The 11,512-nt window shown below is 27.5% G+C and overlaps 1 protein-coding gene across 1 annotated transcript; it reads left to right on the top strand.

The window, feature by feature from the left end:
• Positions 1-747: 747 nt before the first annotated feature.
• On the top strand, positions 748-6,252 carry LOC122268332 (uncharacterized). Its single transcript, XM_043041036.2, has 4 exons — positions 748-820; positions 2,120-2,178; positions 5,214-5,293; positions 6,016-6,252. Exons 1-4 carry the CDS (start codon positions 751-753, stop codon positions 6,110-6,112), a joined length of 306 nt encoding a protein of 101 aa, XP_042896970.1. The 5' UTR covers positions 748-750; the 3' UTR covers positions 6,113-6,252.
• Positions 6,253-11,512: the final 5,260 nt, after the last annotated feature.

Below are 11,512 nucleotides of genomic sequence, written 5' to 3'. Positions count from 1 at the left end.
TAGAGTAACTATACCATTTCATCAAAATCTTGGCTTTACATTCTATCTTCTAGTTTAAATTTTTGAATATTTAGTTTCTCGTCTGGTTGTGTCTAAATGGTTTCTCTTTTTCACTTAAAGTGAGTGGCGTAATTTTAATGTATGTTCGAGGGGCATCCTACTTACCATACAACTCTTAATTAATCAAGAAGTGATGTTTAATTTGAGAGGGGGTTTTGACCCCCAAACCCTCCCTTAAACTGCACCACTGCTTAAAGTAAATATGTACTATTACATCATTTATCTGTTAAATATTATACTTAATGGCAGTCAACCTAATATCTTTTTTTTTAAGCTGAAACCAACTAAGTTTCTTGATTTATTATTACAAACATACTGAAATAATTTTTTAAGCCTAAGTCATATAATTATTGTATGTTATGGTAAAATGCAGAGGTAAATTGGAGTCTGGACAGCTATTCCAGTGTATCTCAAGGGTTTTCAACCACTCAATTGATTTATTTGGCTATAACTTACTTGGCCACTACTTCTTACCAATCTGCTATTCATGCACTTAGTTATTAAATCCAAAAATTATGTTCATACCCAGATAACAAAAATCTTAACTTTGATGCTTAATTTTATTTTATTGTTATTATTTTGCTTTTTGAAATTTTTTAATTTAAATTCTAAAATTAATTGGTTTAATTATCTAGTAAATGTGTTTTTTTTTTTTTTTTTTTTTTTTTTTTAAAAACCTTNCAAGAAGATATGGCAAGAAAATATTCACCAAATTCTTATTCACATGAAAGAAAAACTATTGGTCATTTATATGAATCGGGTAATATTTAGTTCTTTAATTTGGAAAAATGTCATGTTTGTATGCTTTTATTTTGTTTGAAAACTCTCATATTATACTTTGTATTTTTACATTTAAGTTCATTAGTGTATGAGCAATTTAATTTATTTTTCTACAAAATTTTTTTAAAAAAATTTTAACCCTGTACAAAGCCAGTGCAAAAAAAAAACATTATAATGTTCAATCATGTCTCCATTATGTCTGGTTTTTATGCATTGTAAAAATTAATGATAAAAACTTATTAATAATTTGGCTATATTTCAATTATTATCTTTGAACAGAAAGGAAAGCATCCAGGTATTTTTGTATATTGTTTTGCAAATAAGCTAACTGTCAGTTGTAAGTTGTAAGTCAGTTGTTTTCAGTCATTAAATTTTTCAAATTGTTTTATTGTTATTATTATTACAAGTATTATTATTTTTTTTTTTTGCTAACTTTGGTCAAGATCAATAACTTGACCAGAAATAAAATTATGTCATATATCATAGCTCATCTTCCTTAAAGAACATTGCTGTTTCTTCAATAGTTTTGAATGTTATATCAAATTTTGTGCTGTTGCTAAAAACTGCTTAATATCATAAAGCAAGTTAGTCATATTTTAGTAAAATTTGATATTTGACAATTAGAAAAGTTAAGAATTTTATCTTTATAATCAAGATACTTAAATTAAAAAAGTTTTATCTATTCTGCTGACCTTATCCAGTGCTGGAGTGCAAAATCATTTTACATTGCAACACTCTTTTTGGTTCTTTTTAAGTAAAAAAGAGCTGCATTCTTTCCATTAAACAACTCAGAAAAAGATAATTAGGGGAATGATTTTTGGAATTAAACTTTGTTTTTTTTATTATTATTATCATACAATTATTTTTCTCCTGATGGATGTATTGTTCTCTGATACAGTAAAAAATGAACGCTTAATGTTTATTTAAAAGAATAGTTCTAGTTTGTTTTAAAAAAAAGTTATGTATCAAAGACATCATGATGGATATTTAGGGCAGATTAAAAGTAGAAGATACTTAATCTTATTATTAAATTACTAAGTAATAAATCAATTTATGTCCTTGTTGTTGCACTCTTTTAAAGTTGGTGATACATAATTTAAAATTCACTATCTTTTGATGAAGTCCAAGAAAATGAGTTTAAATTGTTAAGCTTCTCCTAATTTCATTGTGTTAAAACTTAAATTTTATGAATAATGGCTTAGTTCATTTGCTGTTATTAGTTTTATAAAACTTTTTATTTTATTCTATTTCTTGAATTTAACTGAATGTTTTATTTTAGATTCATCTATTTCTCAAAAGTCTTTAGAAAATTTTGATCACAATGGAAAATCTCAAACAGTAAGTATAATTTGTTTACTGTATTTTCTTATTAGTTGTTAATGAATGAGAGTTTCTATTTATGTTGTCAGTAGTGAAAAAATATTAACTCCAGGTCAGATTAACTAATAATAGCAGAAGGAATGAAGCCTTTTCATTTAACTAAATGAATATGTGAATTTTTTTCACATATATTTTTTATATATATGTTGCAATATTATCAAATATACTTCCATAGTATGTTAAAAAATGAAAATTGTTTGATTGACTATGTTGACACCCAATCACATCAAATCATAGCAAATAATCATAGTTATGTAAAAACTTATTGTGTTTTTACGTAACTATGATTATTTTTAAAAATATTCTGTTATAGTATGTATCTGAGTTTACCATTATGCATCTAAAAACATATTTCATTCATAAAAATCAAGTTTTACTCCTTATCAACCTTTATTAGAAAATACTCTTTTTATGTTGTTTTTAAAATCTCTACAGTGATGTTACTGGCACTCTAATACATGTTAAATGTTTAAAAAAAAGTGAAAAAGTTGCATGCAGAGGCAAAAATTCATATTCATCATTAAGCATGTAAGTATTCACTCAAATTAGGCTGTTGCTTAGTACAATATCTGCAGTAAAAGATAGTCTTTATTTTCTTTCAAGACACATGTTTGCAAAATTCTTTTACGTGCTATTGCACATTAATGTTCGATAAATAATTTTGCTTACCTTTATATGATTGAAAATTCTTTCTTAGTTTATGATAAATATATATGTGTAAATAATATTTTTATGAGTTTTTTTTTTTTTAAATTTTCAGAATTGCATTTTTTCTTAAAAAGATTTTCTTTGATTTTTAGAAAAACATAAACTGTGCCCCTGTGGCAGAATTTTTTCGAACTTACTGCGAAATAACTGTCTAGCACTATTATCTCTCTGCAAGATACTTTTAATAATAACAATATATGCTACTAATTTAAAATAACAAAAACGCTGTGTTTGCCAAAAAAAAACTGCATTTATTTTTTTTAGCTGAATATGTAATTTTTTTTATTCTAGCGTTACGAGAGATATTCTTACATTTGTTGGGGGCCACTAATTATTTCCTTGTTCACATTTTGTGAATTATCATCAGATTACAAAAATCATGAAATTCATAATAATAACTACCGAAATAAAGATTGACGACAAGATTTCTTCAAAATTCAAATGTGTGTTTCGTTTCAGTTGTTGTAATAAATAATATTGTATTAAAAATATCAGATTTTAAAAACTATGTGGAAAATTATTGCTATAATTGCTAAATAAATCGATAGAATCATTGCGTTAAAAGTAAATACTCAAATGCATTATTCAAATTTCTGTCTGAAATGTTATGTTGTTGCATATGAAATGTCAGATTTTTATTGTAAATTTAAATAACTTTTTTTAAAAACTATTTTATTAATCAAAGTATAAACTGTCACAAATCACCACATTTTTGCCAACGTGTTATTAGTTTATGGCTACTACTTTCATAAAAATTTGACTCTCTGGTGACAATAAAAGATTGAAAGTCATTTTTGATTTCCTCTAGATAGTGAATTTATTTGTCTTCAATTCGAACTATTTATTAAATAGTCATTGTTAAACAATTATGTATGAATATTTTTTATTTCTTCCATTTCTTAAAGTGTCTTCTGATTTTTCCCCTATCTTCCAATCTCCTTGAAGAAATAGGTTCTTCCTGACAGAATGCCAACCCTGCTACAAACATAAGTGTGACACTGGTTTTTGTTGACTATATCGTTTTGTTGTACATTATATCATTTTATTGTACATTATGTATGATCACAATCATTGAAACTGTTGCTGTAGTTAAGGAGATTTTGCATGAAGCATACCCATATAAAATTCAGACACCAAACACTTGTTAAACTGTTACAAAGAAATCAAATATGAAAATTATTATTGGAACTATATTCATTCAGATATATATGTGAATGATGAGTTATGAGAATTTTTCAAAAACATACAATTTCACTTAGTTGTAAACAGTTTTACACTTACTTATATTAAAGAATTAATATCTCAAGAAACGTGTTAATTCAATTAAAATTTGAGAGATAATGTAAATAATCTCTCAAATTTTAATCATTGAGGAACATATATATATATACATTTCACGAAAAATATAAGAACTGATGAAATGTTAGAACAAATTGTTGCAAAAATATTTCTTTTTAATTTAAGTACATTCTTTATCATACAGAAATAAAATAAGAACATTATTAATAAAGATTTCATTAAAAAAAGTGATTACAAAAGAAATACCATCTAGGCTTGGAAAGCAAATGCTTAAAAAATTCACTTCTCAAGTTTCTTTTTTTGGAGATATTTCCTTTGACATTTCTAAAAAAATTGCAATTTCATTCTTTGGTTATAATAGTGGAATAACTCCTTTTTCACCTCTATGCTTCTCACTATTTTGTAATGCATAATAGAAGACACAATTGTAAAAATGGAGCATAGTGCAGTGAGACATTTTTATAACTTCTGGACATTTATCTTTTCATAGAGAAATTTTTTATAAATTTCCCGATTAATCCTCTTATTTTATTTATCTTCAGATTTTTTATTCAGTTATATTCAAAAAAAGAATTTTTTTTAGAAAAATCTGGGTGAAACAGAAACTGCAACAATTAACTCTCATTAACTTTTCAAATATGATGGTTTTAAAATTAAAGTATGAAGTAAAATTAAATTATGGCTGTTAAAAAAATATCCTCAAAGGTGAATTTGCATTTTCAATAATGTTACAATAGGTGGAATGAGAAAAATTTATTATTTTACTTCCTTTTGCTAAATATCATAGAGGTATGTACATAGAATTGTTGTATGCGCTAGGGAACATACATACTATTTATTTAGTTTCCCGTTTTTCTTCCTATCTTATACCAGCTCTGAATATTATTAATATTTGACACAGTATTATTATTTGATTTCTTTTGATGTATTCATTATGCATATCATATGTATCATTATAAACATACTTATGTTTTTTTTTCTTTCAGCTAACAGCACTCATTACTCAGTCTGGTCAATATGATGTTATTGCGGTTACTGACAGCTCTTCTAAGTCGGATGGTTATGCGTAAGTTGATTACATAATAAAGTTGATTGTATAAATATTTTCTCTTTTAAGGAGAATGTGTGTCACATGACCAATTTTTTATGCTAATGCTGATTTTATAGGAAGGGTGAATTTCAGGCACAAATATATCAAAAATTAGGGTTTTGATTTTAGTTAGAAATTTTTTATGACAAAGTTTACTTGCATTTAACCATGTGTAGTTGTTTTGTTAGGGTTTCATTCTGTATTTATTCAACCTTAACATTTTGTTGAGATTTCATAATTAAAGTAACATTCATTTAATAAAGACCAAACTACACATTACAATATTATATTGATTGTGTATAGTAGTTTAAAACGAATAGAATGAGTATGTATTACCCAACAAAATCAATTATTATTTTCAAAATTTTTCCAAACAAGTTAGCATTAGTGGGAAAAGATAATACAAATTATTAAATAAATTTATAAAAGCAACTTAGAAGTATCACTTACTATCCTTGCACATAAATATTTATCTACTTTCTTTTCATGAAATTTTATACTTCTATGTGTTTTGCTTAACAGATTTCACCCCAAAATTTTCATAAACATGACTCTAGGCATTATGATATTTTTCATTACTTAGTTATATTGCAAATTTAGCTAAAAAAAATATCCATTTTCAATATTTTTTTAATCACATCATTTACTAATATATATTAGGGAAAAAAATAGTGACAGTGTTTATTCTTAATCTGCAGCAGTCAATCTTCAACTAGTGGCCCACCTCCAATAATGCAAAGAAGTTCCAAAAGATCTCAGAGACGAAGGAAGCTGAAGGAACTTAATAAAACCTAAGTCAAAACAATTCTTCAAAACTGGATGACTGTAACTAACTGGATGACAAAACTAAATGACTATTTTCAATAAAACAAACATATTGTTTTTTATGTACATTAGTTTATGATATTTAATAAAATTTGTTTGTGTATTGTTTATTGTGCTGTATTTTGATTATAATTACAATGAGTTTTTGATATCTTCTAAGCCATTTTGCTAAAATGTAAAAATTGTTTCAAAATATTACACTCACTACATAGTTCTTTCCCTTACAGAAATTATGTATGAAATTTTTATTGATGCTTTTTTACTCTTTACTCTTGAAAGCTCTTTTTCCTAATTGTATTGCTCATGCTTTTTTTTAATATTTTTGAAATCTCTATTTTTTCAGCTGTAGCTTATATCTCAAATGACAAATTTAAGTTTATAAAAACGCTTAAATTTGTCAGAAACTTAAATTATTGCTAGACTATCCATAAACAAAACTATTACTTCCCTGAAGGGACTAAGCAAGGCTATACTATTGCTCTAGTTCCATGATAATTTAAAAATATATATTTTATCCCATCATTTTACAAGCATTTTTCTCTCAGTCAGCTGTATGTTACACCTGACCAATCTCTTTGATGATGAAATTAATGCTTGATATAACTACTCCTGCCCCCTAAGGAAAACTAGTGTTATAATGTGTGTTATATTCATTATATTGTAGTGTTGTATTAAGCTCAGTCCAAACTTTAATGCATAACTTGAAAAACTTGATATATTTTAAAAAAAAGAGTTTTTGAACAAATTTTGAAAACACTTAGGTTCACAAATTAATAATTAACAGAGCTATTTTTTTTTATTTCATTTAAATATGCAATTATACACATTTCTCTTTGGGAAAGACATTGCTTCAATACTTGAGCCACAATTGAATTATTGATGGTAAGGCTTAAAAAGAATAACTAAGATGCACCAGCTGCATAAAATGTCTATAATTTTAAAAGCTACTGCAATGACTAAGCGAAACCAAAGAATTGTCAAGTTCTTATAACTCAAAAATATATCTCTTATGTGGGATTAACAGTTCACACATAAAATAAAACTTTTAAGAAATAAAAATATGACATTTTCCCATTGTAAAGAAATTAACTAAAATATATCAAGGGAATTATTTCCAAGTTCTAAAATATCTTCATTTAATTTATTAGCAATATTGGGGATACGTGATAAACATTTCCTCAATCAATCTTGAAGTTTAAAACTTTTTTATGGGCCATGAGAGTTTTGGGATATGTATAGATTAAAGGATATCTAATTCAAAATTTTTGATCTTCAAGACCCCTTTGTTATTGTTTACTATTTTCATGAAAAATTCAACTAGTTGTGTAATCCTGATTCTCATCATGTGATAGTATGAACCATTTTAATCATGAATCTGCCCTTCAAGTCTGAGAAATTGACCATTATGGTGGTCTGGTCAAGCATCATGTTCAATGGCTACAGTCGCTTCCCTATATTTGATAAAGCTTTTAACTAATGTGAGGTATGGGGATGAAGTTTTGAGGTCTTATATTTGCCTTTTCAGAGGTGCATTTGCCATTTATTGGACAAAAATGCATGACCTTATAGAGTTTATCCCGCTGAAGATTTTAGGGAAAGAATGTTTGCCAGATGAATTAGCCAGACAGATCACGCGACCTCAATCCTGTGAAACGCTTCAGGCACCCTCTAGCGATGACAATTGGAACTTGCTCTACCAATGTTTCTGAACTAGTAAGACTAATATCAACATGAACTCTTGCCTTATCTCCAGTTTGAAATTGGTATGCAAGGCTTGTATATCTTTTAAAAGAAGTTTCTACTTCCTATTAACCCATATTTTATTTGATTCTCTAATTACTGCTTCAGACCTACAACTCTGATGAAAGTTTTGTAGGTTCGTGCATGTGTAAATATTGAATGATTAGTATATTATATTGTATGAACCTATGTTCTAACTAAATTTGATCAAAATCTGTCCAGTATTACTTGAGACAATCGAGCAGATTTGAAAATCATCTTAATTTTAAAGACTAGTAAGTATAAATTTGGTTTTAAACATCATTTTCAGTAATATGTTGCTGACATAATAAATAACAAGGGAATCCTAGTCTCCACAAAAATAGGTTTTTACATGAATCAGAAAATTAGCTGTCTTGAAGTAAACATGTTGATGGTTTAGAACAATTACATGGGTGTGTAACGTTTTTAAAAAGTGCTTAAAGATGTTCATTTTTGATTTACATTTTTAAAAGCCCTTGAAGGTGCTTTTTTTATTTGGTGTTTGTAAAAAGTGCTTAATTTTTTATCCTTTAAGAAGAGATTTTTTCTTTGCCGTATCGATTGTCGTTCTAAATTACAAAACATTCATGATTTTTATAATTTTCCCTGCAATATTTATCAGAAACTATTTATTTTATCATAATTATGTAAGGTTTTTGAAAATGTTTTTGAATTTTATTGATTTTATGTTTATAAATTAGGAACTTTAAAAGGTTAGGAAAAAAATTTTGTTACTGCACAGATCCTAGTTATGATTTTTTTTTTTGAAAGGTGATTAAAAATATTTTGAGTGCTTAAAAAGTACTTAAAAGGTGCTTTTTTTTATGAAAAATCTAGCTACGCACCCTGTTACATATAACAGTCCTGATCTTAGGCTTTTTAAAAATTTATGGCAATTTAATTAAACTCCATAATTGAAGATAACTCTAATAATATTTATATTTGTTTTTAATGTGGGGACCAATTAGTCAATATCCCTCTGACACATCTATAAAATTATCCATATATATCAATAAAAATATTGTTTCATATCTTTAAAATGGAAATTATTTTAGAAGCTGAATGAGTGATTAAAATGAATGAATGACTTATTTCACCTTTCCTACACTCAGAGGCAAGGGCGCCGGCAGAAAAATTTAAAAGGGGGTGCAACGCTCTAACAAACTACCCCCCCCACACACACACACACAAAAAAAAAAATATTAAAAATATTCTGTTATTATATTTTGTTTTGTTATTAGATATACTTTCATCTGTTAATTCTTTCAAGATACATTTCTTCATTGTTAACAAGATATTTAAAAAAAGTACGAATCTCTTGTACTTGCAAATTTTACCACGAGAAACTGTATTGATTGCGCTGGCATAGCTACTGACTTTGAAACACAAATAACTANTGCTCAAAATGCATTTTTATATAAATGGATGTGGCCTTAAATGCGTGTTTTAAAAAATATACACATTTCAAAATGTTTGTTCAAGGAAACGGACTCAGCTTGCAATCTAAAAAGTAAAGCATTCTTACAACAACGGTTGTGGGCCAGGGAGCCACAATTTTGTGATCCACGATGTGATTGTGGCAGTGTGGTCAGCATTGTACTCAAACCACTTTTGCACCCCAGACAGACTGGTATCCATTGATCTGAAGCTAGACTTGAAGCCGCCACTAGTATCTCAGTTCTTCACAATGACAGTTCAGTGCCTTAATCACTAACCATCATGTCTCACAGCTGGCTTGTAATACATGTTTTAAAAAATGGAATATCATGTTCATTTTTGTAAAACATGTATTTCAAGCTATGTCTATTTTCTTAAACATGTATTTTCAACTCTGTCCAAAATAAAATGTTAAAAAAACTCACCAACAATATGCTAAAAATGTAAGAATGTATTTGAACTGATTTCACTATGTTGCTGCTACTAATTTTAATTCAGAGAAATTAGCATTTATTAGCAAGAGAATTTATTGGTGTAAAACAAACATCTGAGCTGAAGGGCAGAAATTGGTTTTAACCACAAGGATGCGGGTGAAGATTTTTTCAAGCAACAAACCGTTTTTGACTTTTCACTGCAACTTTCTGCTATCTATCTAGCCTTAACCATATGCTTCACCAATGTAAATATAAAGCTGCAAGTTAGCGCAAAGAGCTCGTCGCGCTTTTCTACAATCGATCAACCGGAGAGAAAAAATTTTCAAAATTTCTCCGTAATTATTCAAATGAATATTAATTTCAAATTCTTTAATTGAAATGATAACTAAACTAAAATTTCTTGGTTGGCAGATTCTTTTGAAAAACGAGGGGAAAAGATTTATTAAAACGAATTTTATACTTAAAGTTTTCGCTTAACTGAAATAAGGGAGGAAAAAAATTCCAAAAAAAACTAAAACTATCACAAACAGCTTAAAAACTAATGATAGCACCATTGACATTTTCATATCAGAATATTCTTTAAATAATATTTCAAAAATGTGTAAATGTTCATCCAATTTTGTAAGTGATAAGTGCCTATGGAGAAACGTTTTCGAAACAATATCGAACCATGAAGTTTTTATTTAATTTCTTTCTTTTTGCTTCATAATAAGTTATAAAATTCATGAAAGTTATTTCTTTAAATAATCTGAATGACTTTAAATGTTTTACATGTGATATATTGCAGATTAATGGAGATATTAAAGGTAATGTTTTAACCTCATCCTTCTTCCTCCCGCCAAAATGACTCGGTGTAATTTCGCCCCCTATTTTTCGTGCCCGTGATCTTTTTAGACTGGAGTGTTCAAAGGCAACGCACCAAAAAGATTAAAACAATCTATTTCTCTTGTCTGGGAATCATGATTATTTCTCAATCTATACTCCAGATGGAAGTACCAGGGTATTTGTAATGTGTTTAGAGATAGTTCGTTTATTTTAAACTAGATGCCAGCACTCATCAAACAAGTAAGCTAAAGATTAACCTAAAAATTAATAAATAACATTTATTGTACAGTGTGAGAAAAAAACGAACCACCCTGAATAATTTTTTACCTAATGATCTGATCTTCACGCTCTACGATACAATCTTAAAGTTTCGAGGGTGGTGACCTCAAATATATTAATTAATTAGTGCAGATGATATTTTAAGTTACGAAATCAGCCACAAAAACGCACTTTCTTTTTATAAACATACCTTTTTTTAAACGGATTAAAATTTTTGACCACCTTTATATAGAGGGTAGCCGCAATCTGGGAAATATGGTCCCCATAATTTGGTCAGGAGAGCGATCCAAAGTTTGATGTTAATTTTACTTCTTGCTTATTTCGCTATATCTCGAGTACTTTTAAGCGAATTGAAAAATGTTTACATACAATTATAAAATTCGTTTACCCAAGATAATTCCGTGCAAAAAATAAATTTTAGTTAATATTTATAATTTTATTTAATATTAGTCGAAAAAATTTTGAATTTAGGGTATACAATTTCTTACATAATTTTAAAGTACGTAATTTTACATGGTGAAATATTAAATTCGAGCGAAATTGGTTGAAAAGTTCTTGAAAAAAATCGAATTTTAAATATACGACTTTTTTAGAATTCGATTTCTTGGGAAGTATTCAACCGATTTCGCTCAAA

This window comes from Parasteatoda tepidariorum, chromosome X2 (assembly GCF_043381705.1).
Source record: "Parasteatoda tepidariorum isolate YZ-2023 chromosome X2, CAS_Ptep_4.0, whole genome shotgun sequence".
NCBI classification, from domain to species: Eukaryota; Metazoa; Arthropoda; class Arachnida; order Araneae; family Theridiidae; genus Parasteatoda; species Parasteatoda tepidariorum.
Note: the sequence above shows the minus strand (reverse complement) of the source record. Positions and strands in the feature narration are given on the sequence as shown.

Coding starts and splice junctions, on each gene's coding strand:
- LOC122268332 (XM_043041036.2), top strand. CDS start 751: ATGGCAAGAAAATATTCACCAAATTCTTATTCACATGAAAGAAAAACT. Junction 2,179..5,213: donor ACAATGGAAAATCTCAAACA/GTAAGTATAATT, acceptor TTTTTCTTTCAG/CTAACAGCACTCATTACTCA. Junction 5,294..6,015: donor TCTAAGTCGGATGGTTATGC/GTAAGTTGATTA, acceptor CTTAATCTGCAG/CAGTCAATCTTCAACTAGTG.